Source organism: Rhamphochromis sp. 'chilingali' (assembly GCF_963969265.1).
Source record: "Rhamphochromis sp. 'chilingali' genome assembly, chromosome: 10".
In the NCBI taxonomy this organism is placed as follows: Eukaryota; Metazoa; Chordata; class Actinopteri; order Cichliformes; family Cichlidae; genus Rhamphochromis; species Rhamphochromis sp. 'chilingali'.
This window is the reverse complement of record NC_137937.1, coordinates 39,654,297-39,676,964: the sequence shown is the minus strand read 5'-3', so window position 1 is coordinate 39,676,964 and position 22,668 is coordinate 39,654,297. Positions and strand designations below refer to the sequence as shown.

Below are 22,668 nucleotides of genomic sequence, written 5' to 3'. Positions count from 1 at the left end.
ACCGAGTTAATGTGGTAATGTGGTATGTCCTGAGATTTGATTTTCACCCAGGTGTCATCCACATACCTGAACCAATGGCTTGGTGGTGTTCCAGGGTAGGATAGCAAAGCCCTCTTTTCCACTTCTTCCATGTACAAATTGGCCACGATAATAATAATAGTAATAATACATTTTATTTATAGGTGCCTTTCAGACCCTCAAGGTCACCTTACAGTAACACGATGGGTGAAACTGGGGAGCCCATGGCACACCCATGTTTCTGTCTGTAGAACTGAGCCTTGTATGTGAAGTAGGTGGAATGAAGACACAGTTCAAACACACTTGGTGGATGCTGAGAGCGGTCCTGTTGCTGAGGTTGGTGTCATCCTGTAGTCTCTTACGAACTACCTCCAACGCTTCCGTGACTGGGATGCAAGTGGAGAGAGATGTAATGTCGTATGAGACCATGGTTTCATCTGCCTCCATAATGACATCTCTCACCTTCTCAACAAAATCCAGGATGTTCTGGATGTGGTGTTCAGAGCTGCCTACCAACGGGTTGAGGATCGAAGCCAGAAGCTTGGAGATGTTATAGGTGACCTAGTTGATCATGCAGACAATCGGTCTTAAAGGTGCACCCTGTTTATGTATCTTCAGTAAACCATACAGACTTGGTGTGGCTCTGGTATGAGGTCTGGTCGATAGCCTTGTCTTGTTCTAACTGCTTCAGACAGTCTATCACCCTCTTCCTGTAACCACTTCCTGGGTCTCATTTCAGGGGCTCAAGTGTTTTTGTCACTGAGCAGTGACAACATGCTAGCTTCAGTCATTGTGCAGATATACTGTTTATGAGGTTTAGTCAGCTGAGTCTGAAGGAGTCACCTGATGATGATGAAACGTTTCTCCCACTGAAAACGTCCAGGTGAACAGAATCAACCTTTGGGATGTACCTACCTGGATGACCGAGTGTGCATCAAGCCTTTGTTAGATGTATTACAGTGTGTTCTTCCTGAGTGCACCTAGAGGTTTGCACCTTGTTGTAAACTCTCTGTCTCTTGGTCTACAGCTTCCCAGCGATGCTCCTGCCATGTTCCTGACCTGGCTTATGTTTCCAATCATTTTAATAAATCTGTCATCATCCACTCTTCTGAGCTGCTCACTGCTCTCATTGTTGTTTCTGCTCTCTGATTATTTTATTCTTGTATTATCAGCCTAGTGATGGCCTCCTTCACTGACATCTTTCATGTCGTGCTTACAGTTAACGGTTATATCAGCTCTGTTATCTGTTATCAGCTTCATTAGTCCTGGAATGATGAGGGAACAGGCTTCACCTTTCAGGCAGGTGACAGTCCAGTGCCTTTGGGGATTGTGTGTAAACATGTTCGTGAAGTATTAAAACCAAACTTTTATGAACGCCTGAGTTAAAGCTGGGCGCGAGCGTATGCAGCAGCGTCTGAGCGGCTGCGTGTGGAGGTTGGTGTTGATATAAAACCGGGGAGAGATGCGGCGTTTGATTCCTGCCTCGATGACACCAAATGGAAAATTCCACTTTCTGCTGCAGACAGGAAGTGTGTGCGTACAGGACCAGAGAAGAAGAAGCTCAGAGCGGCTGCAATAACACGCGTGTAACCGCAGCCTGTTTAACACATCAACACGTATCGTACATGTGCGCTGCTGGGGGGGGGGGCGGGCACCCCTGACAGGCCAGCAGAGGAGACAAGGAGGATAAAGAGGAGCAGAGAGGGAGGAAGTAGGGCAGCCTCACTGCAGGGGAGGGGCAAGAGCTGACAGACAAGGGGGGTGAGTCACATAGAGACAGACAGAGAGAGAGAGAGTGAGGAAGGGGAGGGAGGGCTGAAGCTGTGAAGCATCAGAAACAGCAAACACACACAGACAGACAGACAGGTTCATCCACACAGCATCAGCAGCTTCTCCATCTTCCTCCTCCTCTTCCTCCTGCTCGCTGCTGAAGGAGGCCATGAATTTATAGCTGTCTCCTCCTCCTCCTCCTCCTCAGCAGGATGCTCGGTGAGTGTCTTTGATCCTCTTTGTCCTCCGATCAGAAAAATGTGCTGCAGTGGATTTCTGCTTTGTGTGTGTGTGTGTGTGTGTTGGGGAGGTGCGTGCATGCTGCCGTCTTCCACCTGATTTGCATTTCCATGCATGATTCGTTTCTGTGTGTGCGTTAGCATGGCTGCAATCTGCACATAGCTAGCGTGCTATGCTGTGTTCCTGTGTGTAGCACACAGCATAGCAAGGTTACACACAGACACACACAGACATGCAGCATTAGCCATATAACCAGCTTGTTAAGACAAGATGACGAGCTAACCGAGCAACACACCCGTCCTGCTGTGTGTGTATAAAAAGCTAAAGAGGGTCATCATCATCTTGTTTATCATCAGTTCAATTCAATTTTATTTACACAGCGCCAAATCACAACAACAGTCGCCTCAAGATGCTTTTTTGTGAGGTAGACCCTACAATAATACATACAGAGAAAAGCCCAACAATCATATGACCCCATATGAGAAAGCACTGTGGCGACAGTGGGAAGGAAAAACTCCCTTTTAACAGGAAGAAACCTCCGACAGAACCAGGCTCAGGGAGGGGCGGGGCCATCTGCTGTGATTGGTTGGGGTGAGAGAAGGATAAAGACATGCTGTGGAAGAGAGACAGAGGTTAATAACAGATATGATTCGGTGCAGAGAGGTCTGTTAACACATAGTGAGCGAGAAAGGTGACTGGAAAGGAAAAACTCAATGCATCATGGGAATCCCCCGGCAGCCTACGTCTATTGCAGCATAACTAAGGGAGGATTCAGGGTCACCTGGTCCAGCCCTAACTATATGCTTTAGCAAAAAGGAAAGTTTGAAGCCTAATCTTAAAAGTAGAGATAGTGTCTGTCTCCTGAATCCAAACTGGAAGCTGGTTCCACAGAAGAGGGGCCTGAAAACTGAAGGCTCTGCCTCCCATTCTACTTTTAAATACTCTAGGAACAACAAGTAGGCCTGCAGAGCGAGAGTGAAGTGCTCTAATAGGCTGATATGGTACTACAAGGTCATTAAGATAAGATGGGGCCTGATTATTTAAGACCTTGTATGTGAGGAGCAGGATTTTGAATTCTGGATTTAACAGGAAGCCAATCATCATCACTGCTTAGTGTTGACCTGTCCACCTCAGACACCGACAGGCCACGGTGCCTTAAACCTGCAGTCCAGCAGGGGGAGACTCTGCTGTGATTTGTTAGGAGTGAGGAAATGAGCCCAGGTGTTATTCAGGTCTCATTGGATAAAAAGTGATGGTTGTCATGGAAGAGAAGGTCCAGTCACAGTCTGAGAGGAGCGGGAAGCAGGGGGAGGGTTCTGGGGAGGTGGCGTGCAGTGGATTGGACGCTGTGATGGAAATATCGTCACACAGTTTCAGTTCAACGTACCAAATCACAGCATTGCCATGATGTCATTCACTGGTTAGTGATGCCTCCATGTTCATGTTTCCAGAGGTGCTAATGCTAATGCTAGCAGAATCATTTAGCAAGAGTGACATCAAATCAAATTGCACAGCCTTCATGAATGGTCTGTTAGTACAGTAACCTCACAGCAGCCATATTATTGTCAAAAAGGCCACGCCCCTAACATTGCAGACTAAAACGTTTGAGTTATAACAACATGCTTTCCTGTGCACGTGTTATGAAGGAGGAAGCTTGAGTATCAAGCTGTAAACATGTTTATTTCAACATGGCAGTTTGTAGGGACTGACTCACTGCTGCCTCTGCTGCATGGCAGAGGAACTGCAGGTGTGTGGACGAGTGCATTTGGCTCTCAGTGTCCAAATACACCAAAACTACTGGATGGGGTGTTTGAGGTGAGAGGAGGGCTGTCCATCGGACAGTCGGCTGCTGGTCATCGTTCGTACTTCCTGTTGTCGTGTTTACGTCTGTCAGTGATCAGACTCTGACCGTGTCCGTTCACACTGACTCTGTAAGCTCTGCAGCCTCTCCCTGAACTGTGACACATTTGCACATGATAAATAAATAAATGTTGTGGAGAAGCCGAGATCAGCTTTGTTTTCTGCATCGGAGTTAATCAGGTCGGCGTGTGGTGGCTGCCTCCCTGCGCGCTCCGTCAGAGCTGCTGTGGTTGTGTTCGGTCCGGAGGACAGGAAGCTGGGTTTCTGCTTGTTAACAGCTCCGTGGAGGAGTGAGTTATGTAACGAATGGAGGCCTGTGTGGTGGAGACATGCAGAGGTCTCCTCGCTCAGTGATGAACGTGGCCTCAGAGGCTGGTGGAGCATCGAGGCACCGCAACGGGATCTTTCCCAGAGGTGCCCTTTGTTTTAATTCTCGGGCTTTACGAGAGCAGCTGTGCATGATTCACAGCTCAGAATAATCCATATTCATACTCAGCCTGCATCCTCTACCTGAAAAACCCTTCCCTAAAATGCCACTTTCTTCTGAGGGGCAGCACCTCAGACCCATTTCAGAGCGTCAGACATGAAGTCCAGGTGTGCCAATGAGGAGCATCATCTCACGATGCAACAGGAAGCACCAAGCCCAGCATGACATCTGTACGTGTAATCACATGTGCTGCAGCAAAGTTTGGAAGCAGATGAAATGACTCTGGCTGAATATGAATCCTGAGCTTTTACTCCATCACTGGCTCGTACATTTGTTTCTAACGCCGCGTCACACTGTAATACTTCAGAACCGCCTTCTTTTATTAAATGTAACTTTACTTTATGACACCTCAAATGTCTTGAAAAGTATCAAACTGATTGGCTTGTGCTGAACCAATCAGAGGTCCTGATTAGGTTCTCCTTGACCTCCTGAGCTTCAGCCCGACAGTTGTTTCAGCTCCACCTTGCTCTACAGCTCCAGGTGAACCTGATCACACTCGCTGCATCACTCGGTCTCTGTTGTCAGATCCAAGTCAAATCTCATGTTCATTTTTCAGTGTAGATCACCTTCTTTGTGTCCCTGGAGACGTCCAGGAGACGTCCTAGACTTCTCTGACAATCCAGGTTTGGGATCCATGCCTCTGGAAACTCGATGAGTGCGTCTTCCTGTCCTGTTAGTAATCACACTGTGTATGTTTGTTTCAGGTGTGTGATGCGTCGGCTGCGTTGCGGTAGCCAGGAGTCGTTGCTAAGCACTGGCTGTGTATCGTCTCTCGAGCTCAGGATGGACCAATCAGTGATTATTAAGCCGGTTCACTCATCCCTGCTGGGACAGGACTACTGCTTCGAGGTGACGCAAACAACACACACAAACTGCAGCACTCCCAAAACCGAGGTGTCCCAACACAATCATTTACATACTGCTCTGTGCCTGCCTATTACACCAGCCTATTAATCAACCAAAAACCCAGACAGACTTTTAATTCATTTGAAAGCCTGATGCTTAGCCTCGTCCACCCCAGCTGTAAAACTCAGAAACCAGTCTTACTTGTTATCATCTATCGTCCACCTGGGCCTTACACAGAGTTTCTCTCTGATTTCTCAGACTTTATATCTAATTTAGTTCTGAGCTCAGATAAAATAATTATTGTGGGTGATTTTAACATCCATGTAGATGCTAAGAATGACAGCCTCAACATGGCATTTAATCTGTTATTAGACTCAATTGGTTTCTCTCAAAATGTAAAAGAACCCACCCACCACTTTAATCACACTCTAGATCTTGTTTTAACATATGGCATAGAAACTGAACATTTAACAGTGTTTCCTGAAAACCCTCTCCTGTCTGATCGTTTCCTGATAACATTTACATTTACAATAATTGATTACACAGCAGTGGAGAGTAGACTCTATCACAGTAGATGTCTTTCTGAAAGCGCTGTAACTAAGTTTAAGAATATAATCCACCCACTGTTATCATCTTCAATGCCCTGTACCAACACAGAGCAGAGCAGCTATCTGAACGCTGCCCCAACAGAGGTCGATTATCTTGTTAATAATTTCACCTCCTCACTACATATGACTCTGGATACTGTAGCTCCTGTGAAAACTAAGGTCTCTAATCAGAAGTACCTGACTCCGTGGTATAATTCTCAAACACGTAGCCTAAAGCAGATGACTCGTAATCTGGAGAGGAAATGGCGTGTCACAAATTTAGAGGATCATCATTTAGCCTGGAGAAATAGTTTGCTGCTTTATAAGAAAGCCCTCCGCAAAGCCAGAACATCTTACTATTCATCACTGATTGAAGAAAATAAGAACAACCCCAGGTTTCTCTTCAGCTCTGTAGCCAGGCTGACAAACAGTCAGAGCTCTGTTGAGCCAACCATCCCTTTAACGTTAACTAGTAATGACTTCATGAACTTCTTCACAAATACAATTTTTATCATTAGAGAAAAAATTACCAGTAATCATCCCACAGATGTAATATTATCTATAGCTACTCTTAGTACCATTGATGTTAAGTTAGACTCTTTTTCTCTAATTGATCTTTCTGAGTTAACTTCAATAATTACTTCCTCCAAACCATCAACGTGTCTTTTAGACCCCATTCCTACAAAACTGCTCAAAGAAGTCCTGCCATTAATTAATTCTTCGATCTTAAATATGATCAACTATCTCTAATGATCAGCTATGTACCACAGGCCTTCAAGCTGGCTGTAGTTAAATCTTTACTCAAAAAGTATCTCTAGACCCAGCAGTCTTAGCTAATTATAGGCCAATCTCCAACCTTCCTTTATATCAAACATCCTTGAAAGAGTAGTTGTCAAACAGCTAACAGATCATCTGCAGAGGTTTATTTGAAGAGTTTCAGTCAGGTTTCAGAGCTCATCACAGCACAGAAACAGCTTTAGTGAAGGTTACAAATGATCTTCTTATGGCCTCTGACAGTGGACTCATCTCTGTGCTTGTCCTGCTAGACCTCAGTGCAGCGTTCGATACTGTCGACCATAATATCCTATTAGAGCGATTAGAACATGCTGTAGGTATTACAGGTACTGCGCTGCAGTGGTTTGTATCATATCTATCTAATAGACTCCAGTTTGTGCATGTAAATGGAGAGTCCTCGTCACACACTGAGGTTAATTATGGAGTTCCACAGGGTTCAGTGCTAGGACCAATTCTGTTTACATTATACATGCTTCCCTTAGGCAGCATCATTAGAAGACATAGCATACATTTACACTGCTATGCAGATGACACCCAGCTCTATCTGTCCATGAAGCCAGATAACACACACCAATGAGTTAAACTGCAGGAATGTCTTGAAGACATAAAGACCTGGATGGCCGCTAACTTTCTGCTTCTTAATTCAGATCAAACTGAGGTTATTGTACTCGGCCCTGAAAATCTTAGAAATATGGTATCTAACCAGATTCTTACTCTGGATGGCATTACCTTGGCCTCCAGTAACACTGTGAGGAACCTTGGAGTCATTTTTGACCAGGACATGTCCTTCAATGCACATATTAAACAAATATGTAAGACTGCTTTCTTCCATTTGTGCAACATCTCTAAAGTTAGAAATATCCTGTCTCAGAGTGACGCTGAAAAACTAGTTCATGCATTTATTACTTCCAGGCTGGACGACTGTAATTCATTATTATCAGGAAGTCCTAGAAACTCCCTGAAAAGCCTTCAGCTAATCCAAAATGCTGCAGCAAGAGTCCTGACAGGGACTAGAAAGACAGAGCAGATTTCTCCTGTTTTGGCTTCCTGTTAAATCCAGAATTCAAAATCCTGCTCCTCACATACAAGGTCTTAAATAATCAGGCCCCATCTTATCGTAATGACCTTGTAGTACCATATCACCCTATTAGAGCACTTCGCTCTCGCTCTGCAGGCCTACTTGTTGTTCCTAGAGTATTTAAAAGTAGAATGGGAGGCAGAGCCTTCAGTTTTCAGGCCCCTCTTCAAATCAAATCAAATCAAATCAAATCACTTTTATTGTCACATCACATGTGCAGGCACACTGGCACAGCACATGCGAGTGAAATTCTTGTGTGTGAGCCCCACAAGCAACAGAGATGTGCAAACACAACAACACAAACGAGCAAAATACAAGAATGGCCAACCTGAAACTAATAAATATATGTACAATATATAATAGTGTATGCATTTCTGGATGTGTATACTAAATATTTTCCTACGTGTGTGTGTGTGTGTGTGTGTGTGTGTGCGCGCGCGCGCGCACACACACACTTTTACAAATTAAATAGTAAAAAAAAAAAAAAATAATAATAATAATAATAATAATAATAATAATAAAATATATAAAATATACAGAGTTGAATATGTGCAAAACAAGTGGCATTTATATACAGTGTGGAGTGCATAATGTTGAAGTTCCAGTAGTGAAGCTGAGGTGTCTATGACGTGTTCAGCAGTCTGATGGCCTGATGGAAGAAGCTGTCTCTCAGTCTGCTGGTACGGGACCGGATGCTGCAGAACCTCCTTCCTGATGGAAGCAGTCTGAACAGTTTATGGCTGGGGTGACTGGAGTCCTTGATGATCCTCCCCGCTTTCCTCAGGCACCGCTTCCTGTAGATGTCTTGGAGGGAGGGAAGCTCACCTCCAATTATCCGTTCAGAGCACCGCACTACTCGCTGGAGAGCTTTGCAGTTGTAGGCGGTGCTGTTGCCATACCAGGTGGTGATGCATCCAGTGAGGATGCTCTCAATGGCACAGTGATAGAAGGTCCTGAGGATGCGGGGGCTCATGCCGAATCTTTTCAGTCTCCTGAGAAAGAAGAGGCGCTGCTGCGCCTTCTTCACTGTTTTGTTTGTGTGTACTGACCACGTAAGATCCTCAGCCAGATGTACACCAAGGAACCGGAAGCTGCTCACTCTCTCCACAGCAGCGCCGTTGATGGTGATGGGGGTGTGTACTTCTCTGCACCTCCGGAAGTCCACTATCAACTCCTTTGTCTTTGCGACGTTGAGGGTGAGATGGTTGTCTTGACACCAGTGGGTCAGGGCACTGACCTCCTCCCTGTAAGCCGTCTCATCACCGTTGGTGATAAGACCCACCACTGTAGTGTCGTCCGCAAACTTCACAATGATGTTGGAGCTGTTAGTGGCCGTGCAGTCGTAGGTATAGAGTGGAACCAGCTTCCAGTTTGGATTCAGGAGACAGACACTATCTCTACTTTCAAGATTAGGCTTCAAACTTTCCTTTTTGCTAAAGCATATAGTTAGGGCTGGACCAGGTGACCCTGAATCCTCCCTTAGTTATGCTGCAATAGACGTAGGCTGCCGGGGGATTCCCATGATGCATTGAGTTTTTCCTTTCCAGTCACCTTTCTCACTCACTATGTGTTAACAGACCTCTCTGCACCGAATCATATCTGTTATTAACCTCTGTCTCTCTTCCACAGCATGTCTTTATCCTGTCTTCCTTCTCTCACCCCAACCAATCACAGCAGATGGCCCCGCCCCTCCCTGAGCCTGGTTCTGCTGGAGGTTTCTTCCTGTTAAAAGGGAGTTTTTCCTTCCCACTGTCGCCAAAGTGCTGCTCATAGGGGATCATATGATTGTTGGGTTTTTCTCTGTATGTATTATTGTAGGGTCTACCTCACAATATAAAGCGCCTTGAGGCGAATGTTGTTGTGATTTGGCGCTGTGTAAAAAAAATTGCATTGAACTGAATTGAATTGACCTGCGTTACCTCACAATTCCAGCAGAGGGCAGGGCAGAATCCCAACTGTAAAACACAAATATGACGAAGCTTCGTGATCGAGGTTTCTGATCACCATCAGATCCATTGTTGTGTTTCACACGGATCAGTTTCCGACTTGTTTTCATTTATTTTTTACAGGTTTTCATCTCAACTTTCAAAATGTCTTTTATTTTGAAAGAATGTTTATCAGAATAACCGCAGCCTCGTTTAACGCCTTCAAATCTACCAGAGGAGGTGACATTATTACAGAACATCTGTTCAACCAATGATTTTCATCATATTTCCACGTCTCCTTCATCGAGCTGTAAATCAAGTTTAAAGTCTCACAGCTCCAATGTGCAGCCATCGCCTTACTGAGCGTGCTGAGTAACAAAATCATTCACTTTAGTTCAAAGTGAAAATCTTCAAAGCAAAGTTTCTGCTGCTTTCACCTCTCAGATTATTTTACAGAGAAATGTTTACATTGTTTAGCGACTTTATCACCAAATGGTAATGTCTCTGATTGGAATGTGCTCATTTTGTATAAAACCACTAGCTCTAATCTGGCTTAACAGAGAACCGATAACCTCGGCGGTGTTATCTCTGATGAACGCCTGACTTTGTTGAGCTGCGTGCGGCCCTGAGACTCGTCTGCATTTCATCCACACAAACAGCAAACAGAGTTTCAGGAACTACAGATGTTACCTGATCGGACATGTTGAGGTCAGAGTCATCATCCGAGATGGCTCTGACTGTAACCCTCGTCATCAGGACTTTCTCATGGTTGGAAACATTTTTCTGTCATGTTTTGTTAATCAGGTCACAAAAACGATCCAAAGCTTCTCTCTCAGAGGGACAGCGTTTGGTTGGAAGACACAAGGGTTTCACTCAGCTGACATCGGTGCCCTCTTGTGTCTCCGTGGTTGCCTGTCTCCTAGGTAACAACCTCGACGGGAACAAAGTGTTTCTCGTGTCGCTCAGCAGCAGAAAGAGACAAATGGATGGAGAACCTGCGACGTGCTGTTCACCCCAACAAGGACAACAGCCGGCGGCTGGAGAACGTGCTGACGGTGTGGGTGGTGGAGGCCAAAGACCTGCCCGCCAAGAAACGGTAGGCGGCGCTGCACCAGCCCACCTGCTCCAAGTATCACAGTTACATCTGTGAGCTGCAGCGAAACAGTAGAACACAAACAGTAATCCTACTATGTTTAGTGCAGGTAGTAACTAGATTACTTCTACTACATGTAGTAATCAGAGCATTTGTGCTACCGGCAGTAATTAGAGTATCGCAGACATTCCTGCAGTTTAACTAATCCGGTCGTTAAGTGATGACGTGACGAATCCTACTTCCGGGTCTAAAGTAGTCTGCGTTTAATATGGCTTTTGTGTCGTTAACATGTTTAATGTTTTGTATTTTCTTCTATTTGATCTCAAAAAGCTCCTAAAACAGTCAGTGATCCCTGTTGACCTCCCTCGGCTTTTATTACCACTAATCATTTATTTAAGCTCAGTTTTTAAAACCTTAGGATGTAACTACAGCCCAGCCCATGCAGCAGTATATGAATGACTAACCTCGTATTGTGGATGGATTATCTCAGTTGTTCTCCTGGCTGAAGTTTGGTCCTTTTACAGCATCCTGCCATGTGATTACATTTGTTCCTGACCACCGAGAACACTCACGTTAACTTTTATCGAGTGGAAAAAAAGTTAGCTTGTTTATATTATGCTAACATAGCTGTGTCGCTAGCGGTCACGTAGCACATCATTATATACCAGCTAGCCCAACTTCAGTAACCCTACAAATGTCACTGCTGTTTAGTTTTCTGTCTTCATTTATGTTGGAAGTGATAACAGAGCTGTACGTTTGCATTGGTTTCCAAAACCCCGCAGTCAGGACATGCTATATTGTATTTAGATAGAAGCTAGCGAGCTAACTCCCTGCTAACTTCTAACTCCGTTAAATGTCATAAATTCCGTTTTCATGGATGCCTGGATGTTAAACTCAATTGTTACACCTGGTAGAGCAGAACGCTGATCATTTTATTAAAGATGAAAGACTTTAGACAGTTTTTCAACTCTCAGTAATGCCATAGTGATCGTTTGATATATGGACCTGCAGCAGAGTTTAGGCCCAGACACGGCTAGTGACGTCAGACTTAACGACCGGATAGTGTGTGTGGACACATAAAGTTGGGTGTCATCTGCATAGCAGTGTAAATGTATGTTACGCCTTCTAAAGGTGGACGTGGCTCGCACTGTGCTGGCGCTAGCTAGAGCGAAGGACCCAACATCTGTGTCGCGCTGGGTGCTGCAGTCAATTTTTACAGCTGCTGTACGTGTACGAGATGCGCCCGCTTCCTGTCATTTCCAAACACGTATCTCTGACTTTGTTTAGTTAGTGACGTTTCCACAGCACAGCTCTCCTGCCGAGGTCCACAGAGACATGAAACAAATGACTTACTCAAAGCAGTTGTACTATGAGCACGGCGTGCGCGCGCCCTCGCTGGCGTGCACTTTGCTTGACGCAGCAGGAAACTGCTGCAATCGAAATGAATATGTTTCTATTAGATTACTGTGATTCAAACCACTTGCAGTAATCATAGTACTTGTACTGCATATAATAACTGCAGGACTTGTGCTGCAGATAATAATGGTAGTACTTTTACTGCAAACAGCTATTGCAGTACTTATATTGTAGATTGCTGAAGTGTGCTGCAGATAGTAGTTGTAGTACTGTAGGTATTTATTTATTTATTCTGTGTACTACTGAATCTGTTTATTTGTATTCAAACACAGTACTGCTGTACTTATTCTTAGTTTATGTGTAGTTTTACAGTTTGCACCTTCGATCCATGAGGACGACATTTCACACGACCCGACCACTAATCACAGTACATGTACTGCAGGTACTTCTGCGAGCTGTGTCTGGACGATAGCCTCTACGCTCGGACGTCCTGTAAGCTGAAAACTGACAACATCTTCTGGGGCGAGCGCTTCGATTTCAGCAGCCTCCCACCTGTCGCCTCCATCACGCTGCACCTGTACAAGGACACCGACCGGAAGAGGAAGAAGGACAAAAGCAGCTACGTCGGGTTAGTCAACATCCCGGTCGCCACGGTGACTGGCAGACAGCTGGTGGAGAAGTGGTACACACTGAGCACGCCCAGTACAATCCGAGGTATGTAGATCCACTCGGGCTCGTGCGCTGAGGTGTCTCATTTGTGTCACCCTCTTAACCTGTCCCACCCGATTTCAGGTAAGTCGTCTGTGCCAACAGTGAGGGTCAAAGCACGTTACCAGAGTATCGTCATCCTGCCGATGGAGCAGTACAAAGAGTTTGCGGAGTACATCAGTTCCAACTACCTGCTGCTCTGCTCCACCTTGGAGGCCTCAATCAGCCTGAGAGCGAAGGAGGAGCTCGCTGCTGCACTCGTGCACATCCTGCACAGCACGGGCAAGGCCAAGGTAACCCCGCCCACCACACCTGAACTCTACACCTGGCCTGCCACCACCACCTGTTCTTCTTTCAGCCCAGTGACCTTTCACCCCTCACTGCAGGACTTCCTGACCGACCTGATGATGTCAGAGGTGGACCGTTGCCGTGACAACGACCAGCTGATCTTTAGAGAGAACACATTGGCGACCAAAAGCATTGAGGAATACCTGAAGCTGATTGGACAGAAATACCTACAGGATGCACTTGGTACACACACACACACACACACACACACAAACACAAGCCCCCCTGTGTGCTTATTGTGATATTTATTGATCGTGTGTGTGTGTGTGTGTGTGTGTGTGTGTGTGTGTGTGTGTGTGTGTGTGTGTGTGTGTGTGTGTGTGTCCAGGTGAGTTCATCAAAGCTCTGTACGAGTCTGATGAGAACTGTGAGGTGGACCCGTCTCGCTGTGCGACCTCTGACCTCGCGGAGCATCAGGCCAACCTGAGGATGTGCTGCGAGCTGGCATTTTGCAAAATTCTTGACTCATACAGGTACGCACACAAGATCACGCACACCACTGACGCTCCAGGCCGGCACACGCTGACTCTTGCCGATTGTCACTCAGGGTCTTCCCCCGGGAGCTGAAGGAGGTGTTTGGGTCATGGCGGCAGGAATGCGGCAACCGAGGACGGCCAGACATCAGCGAGCGCCTCATCAGCGCCTCGCTGTTCTTGCGCTTCCTGTGTCCGGCCGTGATGTCGCCATCACTATTCGACCTGATGCAGGAATACCCTGATGAACGCACAGCGAGAACCCTGACGCTGATCGCCAAAGTGATTCAGAACCTTGCCAACTTCAGCAAGTACGCCACGGCTTTTATTGTGAAACAATACAGGGCTTTTATTTGGAAAGGACAGCAGCCTTTTTTCTAACGGGGTGTAGGCCTTTTATTTTGATGGAATACAGGGTTTTTATTTTGAAAGGACTCCAAGGCTTTTATTCTAAAGGAGCAAAGAATTTTAAAAAGAATTTATTTTGAAAGCAGTTTAGGGCTTTTTTTAAAGGACTTTTATTCTGAAGGAGTGATGAGTATTTATGGTGAAGGAGTGGAAGGCTTTTAGTTCTGAAAGGAGTTCAGGACCAGTATTCTGGAAGAAGCCCAGGGCTTTTATTGTGACGTACCAAGCCTGTTCTGAAGTAGTGCAGAGCTTTTACTTTGAAGTCTTTGTACCTGCACTGTGCACGGCTACCTGCCAACTGTATGCGTGCGTGCATGCTGACCTGCTGACGCTGGCGGTCTTACCTGTCGCGCAGGTTCGGCACTAAGGAGGAGTACATGCTGTTCATGAATGACTTTGTGGAGCGGCAGTGGAGCAGCATGCAGCGCTTCCTGCAGGAGATCTCGAACCCCGACGGGCTGAACCACACCGCCGGCTTTGACGGGTACATCGACCTCGGCCGTGAGCTGTCCAGCCTGCACACCCTGCTGACTGAGCTCGACCAGGTAATGCACCTGTCTTGGCAGATGACTCACCTGCCTGCCCAGGTAACTCCCTGACTGCTCTCTCTCTCTGTTTTCTCCAGTCGTGCCTGTCGAAGCTCGGCCCTCTTCCTCGAATCCTCAGAGACGTATCGGCAGCGCTTGCCAATCCAGGGGGTGTGGCCAGTGCAGGGGGCGTATCTGTTTCTTCCCCAGAGCCTCAACGTGTAGTGTCTCCGCCCCCTCTCTCCCCAGCCCCCCTGTCTCCGCCCCTTTCTCCACCTCTGGCGACCTGTAATCCCTCTGTTGGCCTGCAGGGCAGCATAGGACTTGATGGAGGGTTAGCATCCTGTGTTTCCTGTTAGCATTAGAATCCCCAGTGGTGAACAGAGAGGGCTCTCACATGGAGCTTCTGCACATGCTCACAGTTGTCTGTGCATGCCAGCGCAGGAAGAGTCTGGCTGATGCATGGCTTAAATATCTGACGTGTTATCTGTGTGTGTGTGTGTGTGTGTGTAGATTGGTGGATTTCACCAGACTCCCCTCGCCGACTCCTGAGAACAAAGACTTGTTTTTCGTCACTAAAGGGTCGAGCCTACAGCCTGCATCAGGTGACCTTTCACCTCTCTTCTTTATCCACTTTCCCATTTCTCCACCACTCTGTCACCCCTGACTCTTCCTGTGATGTCACTTTCTCCAGGCATGCAGGGTTCTCCAGCACCAAGCTCATCCTACTCAGAGTCCAATGAGAATGAGGCAGCGTTTGAAATGACCAATGGAGGTCGGAGAGAGGGGTCCGAGCTGAACAACGAGAGCCGCAGCTTGTCTCTGGTGGACCTGCATGACACCTCCCCTGGCGACGGCCTCGACGATGGTCAGTGGCAGCGCAGGACGGGGCTCCTCCCCCTCTCCTTCCAGAATCCCGTCTATCACATGACCACCACATCACCGCGGCAGCCACAGCAGCAGCAGCAGGCCGACGCCACACCCTCAGACGGCTCGGTGGGGTCGCAGGGAAATGCAGACGACAGGAACACCATGGTGACCAAACCGGCGTTTCTTACCCAGATGTCAGTGGGACTGACAGGGGGGGAGAGGGGGGAGAGGATGTCTGCTATGTCGAGCAGCAGCAGTGGCGAGGAGTACTCGCGGCGAGCGCTGTCCCTCAGCGAGACACTCACAGGTAGAGTCCAGGGTCGGGGGTCAGAAGCAACAGGAAGTGTTTGTGTGTGTCAGTGCTAGGACCAATTCTGTTTACATTACAGGGAGTGCAGAGTTATTAGGCAAATGAGTATTTTGTCCACATCATCCTCTTCATGCATGTTGTCTTACTCCAAGCTGTGTAGGCTCGAAAGCCTACTACCAATTAAGCATATTAGGTGATGTGCATCTCTGTAATGAGAAGGGGTGTGGTCTAATGACATCAACACCCTATATCAGGTGTGCATAATTATTAGGCAACGTCCTTTCCTTTGGCAAAACGGGTCAAAAGAAGGACTTGACAGGCTCAGAAAAGTCAAAAATAGTGAGATATCTTGCAGAGGGATGCCGCAGTCTCAAAATTGCAAAGCTTCTGAAGCGTGATCATCGAACAATCAAGCGTTTCATTCAAAATAGTCAACAGGGTCGCAAGAAGCGTGTGGAAAAACCAAGGCGCAAAATAACTGCCCATGAACTGAGAAAAGTCAAGCGTGCAGCTGCCAAGATGCCACTTGCCACCAGTTTGGCCATATTTCAGAGCTGCAACATCACTGGAGTGCCCAAAAGCACAAGGTGTGCAATACATGAGACATGGCCAAGGTAAGAAAGGCTGAAAGACGACCACCACTGAACAAGACACACAAGCTGAAACGTCAAGACTGGGCCAAGAAATATCTCAAGACTGGTTTTTCTAAGGTTTTATGGACTGATGAAATGAGAGTGAGTCTTGATGGGCCAGATGGATGGGCCCGTGGCTGGATTGGTAAAGGGCAGAGAGCTCCAGTCCCACTCAGACGCCAGCAAGGTGGAGGTGGAGTACTGGTTTGGGCTGGTATCATCAAAGATGAGCTTGTGGGGCCTTTTCGGGTTGAGGATGGAGTCAAGCTCAACTCCCAGTCCTACTGCCAGTTTCTGGAAGACACCTTCTTCAAGCAGTGGTACAGGAAGAAGTCTGCATCCTTCAAGAAAAACATGATTTTCATGCAGGACAATGCTCCATCACACGCGTCCAAGTACTCCACAGCGTGGCTGGCAAGAAAGGGTATAAAAGAAGAAAAACTAATGACATGGCCTCCTTGTTCACCTGATCTGAACCCCATTGAGAACCTGTGGTCCATCATCAAATGTGAGATTTACAAGGAGGGAAAACAGTACACCTCTCTGAACAGTGTCTGGGAGGCTGTGGTTGCTGCTGCACGCAATGTTGATGGTGAACAGATCAAAACACTGACAGGATCCATGGATGGCAGGCTTTTGAGTGTCCTTGCAAAGAAAGGTGGCTATATTGGTCGCTGATTTGTTTTTGTTTTGTTTTTGAATGTCAGAAATGTATATTTGTGAATGTGGAGATGTTATATTGGTGTCACTGGTAAAAATAAATAATTGAAATGGGTATATATTTGTTTTTTAAGTTGCCTAATAATTATGCACAGTAATAGTCACCTGCACACACAGATATCCCCCTAAAATAGCTCAAACTAAAAACAAACTAAAAACTACTTCCACAAACATTCAGCTTTGATATTAATGAGTTTTTTGGGTTCATTGAGAACATGGTTGTTGTTCAATAATAACATTATTCCTCAAAAATACAACTTGCCTAATAATTCTGCACTCCCTGTATACATGCTTCCCTTAGGCAGCATCATTAGAAGACATAGCATACATTTACACTGCTATGCAGATGACACCCAGCTCTATCTGTCCATGAAGCCAGATAACACACACCAATGAGTTAAACTGCAGGAATGTCTTAAAGACATAAAGACCTGGATGGCCGCTAACTTTCTGCTTCTTAATTCAGATCAAACTGAGGTTATTGTACTCGGCCCTGAAAATCTTAGAAATATGGTATCTAAGCAGATTCTTACTCTGGATGGCATTACCTTGGCCTCCAGTAACGCTGTGAGGAACCTTGGAGTCATTTTTGACCAGGACATGTCCTTCAATGCACATATTAAACAAATATGTAAGACTGCGTTCTTCCATTTGTGCAACATCTCTAAAGTTAGAAATATCCTGTCTCAGAGTGATGCTGAAAAACTAGTTCATGCATTTATTACTTCCAGGCTGGACGACTGTAATTCATTATTATCAGGAAGTCCTAAAAACTCCCTGAAAAGCCTTCAGCTGATCCAAAATGCTGCAGCAAGAGTCCTGACAGGGACTAGAAAGAGAGCAGATTTCTCCTGTTTTGGCTTCCTGTTAAATCCAGAATTCAAAATCCTGCTCCTCACATACAAGGTCTTAAATAATCAGGCCCCATCTTATCTTAATGACCTTGTAGTACCATATCACCCTATTAGAGCACTTCGCTCTCGCTCTGCAGGCCTACTTGTTGTTCCTAGAGTATTTAAAAAGTAGAATGGGAGGCAGAGCCTTCAGTTTTCAGGCCCCTCTTCTGTGGAACCAGCTTCCAGTTTGGATTCAGGAGACAGACACTATCTCTACTTTCAAGATTAGGCTTCAAACTTTCCTTTTTGCTAAAGCATATAGTTAGGGCTGGACCAGGTGACCCTGAATCCTCCCTTAGTTATGCTGCAATAGATGTAGGCTGCCGGGGGATTCCCATGATGCATTGAGTTTTTCCTTTCCAGTCACCTTTCTCACTCACTATGTGTTAACAGACCTCTCTGCATTGAATCATATCTGTTATTAACCTCTGTCTCTCTTCTACAGCATGTCTTTATCCTGTCTTCCTTCTCTCACCCCAACCAATCACAGCAGATGGCCCCGCCCCTCCCTGAGCCTGGTTCTGCTGGAGGTTTCTTCCTGTTAAAAGGGAGTTTTTCCTTCCCACTGTCGCCAAAGTGCTGCTCATAGGGGATCATATGATTGTTGGGTTTTTCTCTGTATGTATTATTGTAGGGTCTACCTCACAATATAAAGCGCCTTGAGGCGAATGTTGTTGTGATTTGGCGCTGTGTTAATCCAAAATGCTGCAGCAAAAGTCCTGACAGGGACTAGAAAGAGAGAGCAGATTTCTCCTGTTTTGGCTTCCTGTTAGAAAAATTCAAAATTCTTCTGTGGAATGTTCTAATCGCTGTAATAGGATATTATGGTCGACAGTATCGAACGCTGCACTGAGGTCTAGCAGGACAAGCACAGAGATGAGTCCACTGTCAGAGGCCATAAGAAGATCATTTGTAACCTTCACTAAAGCTGTTTCTGTGCTGTGATGAGCTCTGAAACCTGACTGAAACTCTTCAAATAAACCTCTGCAGATGATCTGTTAGCTGTTTGACAACTACTCTTTCAAGGATGTTTGATATAAAGGAAGGTTGGAGATTGGCCTATAATTAGCTAAGACTGCTGGGTAAAACCGAAACCAAGATCTAGAGTGTGATTAAAGTGGTGGGTGGGTTTTTGCCATTAGCTACAATCACACTCACAACCAGCAAATTGCTTTATATTTTTGGACGAGGCCTGAAGTTTAAGGATCAGGTCTGATTTACCTTTGATTGCTCCCACCTTTCAGGTAGCTCCGTCCCACCTCGGCAGAACTCCTCGGGCCCCCAGAGACGAATTGATCAGCCTCCTCCTCCGTCCTCAGCTCCACCCGGACCTCCTCGAGGCCGGACGCCTCCCAGCATGCTCAGCGGCGGCAGTGGTGCAGGATCCGCCTACCCCCCACGTCCCACCTCTGGCAGCATGATGTCATCGAGCCCTGATTGGCCAACCAGCAGCCAGTCGCGGCTCAGACAGATGTCGTCATCGTCCAAAGGAGATAGCCCTGAGAAGCAGCGGCCGGCTGCCAAGGTAACTAGGCTGTTACCACGGTACCATGGAGTCATTTTGTTCAGGCTTTCCTGATTTAATGATCAGATGCAAGGAGGCGGTCCTCCATACTTGTTTAAAGCTTTTTCTGAAGTGACCCACCCAGAGGACGTACCTGGACTGTCTAAGGTCGTGGGCGGTACCTGTTCAGGTGTGTTTGTGTGTCCAGGCTCCGTCTCCCTGCGCGTTAGACCGTACGGCAGCCTGGCTGCTCAACATGAACTCCACCTCCTCCTATGGTGAGGCTGAGGATGATCGCCATGATGACAGCCTCGTGGAGAAGGTAAGGTTCTCAAAGTTCTGGGTCAACACTGGTTCTACTGGTCCTGCTGGTTCTGACGGTATGTGTGTGTGTGTGTGTGTGTGTGTGTGTGTGCAGTACCAGCAGGAGATTGCGTTGCTGCAGGAGAAGTTGCGCATTGCTGCACTGCGTCAGGAGGAGTGTGAAGCACGTCTGATGGTCCAGGATCAGCAGAATCAGCGCATGCTGCAGGAGTACCAGGTCTGTGACCCACCTGCAGAGAAGCTCAGTCACATGACACAGCAAGACCAATAGCAGTGTGCGTGTGTTTTAGGCTCGTTTGGAGGACACAGAGAGTCGGCTAAGGAGACTGCAGGACGACAAAGACCTGCAGATGAACAGCATCATCAGCAGGTGGGAACACCTGTGTGCATTACCATAGAAACAGTACTTGAGGGTTGTGCTTGTTCACCTTAGCAAACAGACAACAAGGAAAAAGACTTCTCAGCAGCCACCTAGAGGTTGAACTGTGAACTGCAGCACCAGCTCCACTGTGCTCGACCGATTCAGATGTCAGAAATAATCAACTTCACCTGACACCTGTCAGGTGCCTGTCTCTCTGTCCGTCTGTCTGCCCGTCTGTCTCTCTGTCTGTTTGTCTCTCTGTCTGTCCGTCTTTCTCTCTGTCTGTTTGTCTCTCTGTCTTTCAAGTCTGTTTGTCTCTCTGTCTGTTTGTCTCTCTGTCTGTCCGTCTTTCTCTCTGTCTGTTTGTCTCTCTGTCTTTCAAGTCTGTTTGTCTCTCTGTCTGTCCGTCTTTCTCTCTGTCTGTCTGCCTCTCTTTCTGTCTCTCTGCCTGCCTGTCTATTTGTCTCTCTGTCTATTCATCTGTCCATCTTTCTCTCTGTCTGTCCGTCTGTCTCTCTGTCCGTCTGTCTGCCCGTCTGTCTCTCTGTCTTTCTGTCTGAGCAAATGTCTGTCTGATCACCTGTCTCCCTGTCTGTCTCTCTGTTTGTCTGTCTGTCTGATTGCCTGTTTGTCTGTCCGTCTGATCACCTGTCTCTCTGTCTGTGTCTGTCTGATCACCTGTCTCTCTCTCTGTCTGATCACTTGTCTCTCCATTTGTCTGTCTGTCTGATCACCTGTCTGTCTGTCTCTCTGTTTGTCTGTCTGTCTGATCACCTGTCTCTCTCTCTGTCTGATCGCCTGTCTGTCTGTCCGTCCTTTTGTCTGTCTCTCTGTCTGTCTGATCACCTGTCTCTCTCTCTCTGTGTCTGTTCGCCTGTCTGTCTGATCACTTGTCTCTCCGTCTGATCACCTGTCTGTCTGTCTCTCTGTCTGTCTGTCTGATCACCTGTGTCTCTCTGTCTGATCGCCTGTCTGTCTGATCACTTGTCTCTCCATTTGTCTGTCTGTCTGATCACCTGTCTCTCTCTCTCTGTGTCTGATCGCCTGTCTGTCTGTCTCTCTGTTTGTCTGTCTGTCTGATCACCTGTCTCTCTCTCTGTCTGATCGCCTGTCTGTCTGATCACTTGTCTCTCCATTTGTCTGTCTGTCTGATCACCTGTCTGTCTGTCTCTCTGTTTGTCTGTCTGTCTGATCACCTGTCTCTCTCTCTCTGTGTCTGATCACCTGTCTGTCTGTCTCTCTGTTTGTCTGTCTGTCTGATCACCTGTCTCTCTCTCTGTCTGATCACCTGTCTCTCTGTCTGTCTGTGTCTGTCTGATCACCTGTCTCTCTCTCTGTCTGATCGCCTGTCTGTCTGATCACTTGTCTCTCCATTTGTCTGTCTGTCTGATCACCTGTCTGTCTGTCTCTCTGTTTGTCTGTCTGTCTGATCACCTGTCTCTCTCTCTGTCTGATCGCCTGTCTGTCTGTCCGTCCTTTTGTCTGTCTCTCTGTCTGTCTGATCACCTGTCTGTCTGATCACCTGCAGGTTGATGGCGGTGGAGGAAGAGTTAAAGAAGGATCACTCTGACATGCAGGCTGTGGTTGACTCGAAGCAGAAGATTATAGAGGCACAGGTACGTCTCCATCACCTGAAATCTGTATTTGAAGCCTCAGAGTTTACGACTGTAGAAGTGACCATATTTTGCCCAGTGATGGTGGAAACAGGTGGAAGTGCTCATAAGCTACTCCAGCGTCATTATGGCGTCTTAAAAGACGTCTCGAGCTGTTCTCCATCCCGGAATGAAGCTAACAGTAGCTAGCATAGCTGAGTTTTGATGCATGTCTGTAAAACCATTTTATGCGTACGACATCATAATTAGGTGAAATATGTTAGTGAAAAACATTTAATGTTCTTCATATTTAAAGCGTATTAGCAGCACAAACAGGAACAAATGTAAAATCCCGCCTCCCTGTGACAGCTGACTAAAGATCCCAGGTGGACATAAGTGGACCTGCAGGTTTGTTTTGAGCTTACTGTCTCACCTGCCCGTCTCACCTGTCTGACTCTCAGGAGAAGAGGATTGCGAGTCTTGACGCAGCGAACACTCGTCTGATGGCGGCTCTAACTCAGCTGAAGGAGCGTTATGCCGTGACATCACAGAGGAACGGCCTGTCTCCGAGCAACACGTCATCGCTGCAGATCACCGAGAACGGAGAGTTCCGCAACTCTGGCAACTGCTGAGCTCTAACTGGCTGTACTGCAAGGAGAGGGAGGTGCTTAGCCTTACGAGGCCCATAGAGGCGGGGCTAACCCATAGACTTTTACAGATGAACCTCTGACCTTAATCCAACTCATTTCCTGTTTTGCACGTTTTCTCTTTGAACTAGTTAGAGTATGACATCATATCCCGTTTACGTTTTGGTACTTCCTGTTACAAATCAGAAAAACGGTCCCGAAACCAAAATGGACATTTTATGACAAGACATGAAGCAACCCCACCTGTACGTGGCTCCAGGCTGGAGGAACATATTAATTGTTTTAGACGCTTT

General features: G+C 46.7%; 1 protein-coding gene across 2 annotated transcripts in view; it reads left to right on the top strand.

The window, feature by feature from the left end:
- Positions 1-22,360, top strand: part of LOC308404913 (disabled homolog 2-interacting protein-like) — a gene marked incomplete at its 3' end in the record, with an annotated part of 36,835 nt that extends 14,475 nt beyond the window's left edge. The window contains exons 6-22 of one of the 2 annotated variants that reach the window (XM_080895203.1): positions 5,080-5,224; positions 10,530-10,702; positions 12,498-12,769; positions 12,848-13,056; positions 13,150-13,294; positions 13,440-13,584; positions 13,659-13,895; positions 14,348-14,537; positions 14,618-14,853; positions 15,033-15,124; positions 15,214-15,696; positions 19,192-19,472; positions 19,660-19,773; positions 19,870-19,992; positions 20,066-20,145; positions 21,665-21,752; positions 22,190-22,360. In XM_080895203.1, the coding sequence (XP_080751329.1) occupies positions 5,080-5,224; positions 10,530-10,702; positions 12,498-12,769; positions 12,848-13,056; positions 13,150-13,294; positions 13,440-13,584; positions 13,659-13,895; positions 14,348-14,537; positions 14,618-14,853; positions 15,033-15,124; positions 15,214-15,696; positions 19,192-19,472; positions 19,660-19,773; positions 19,870-19,992; positions 20,066-20,145; positions 21,665-21,752; positions 22,190-22,360 (3,184 nt within the window). Of the gene's footprint in view, positions 1-5,079; positions 5,225-9,155; positions 10,375-10,529; positions 10,703-12,497; positions 12,770-12,847; positions 13,057-13,149; positions 13,295-13,439; positions 13,585-13,658; positions 13,896-14,347; positions 14,538-14,617; positions 14,854-15,032; positions 15,125-15,213; positions 15,697-19,191; positions 19,473-19,659; positions 19,774-19,869; positions 19,993-20,065; positions 20,146-21,664; positions 21,753-22,189 lie in introns of those variants that run through there. The other variant, XM_080895204.1, reaches the window with a different exon arrangement.
- Between the last annotated feature and the right edge of the window lie 308 nt (positions 22,361-22,668).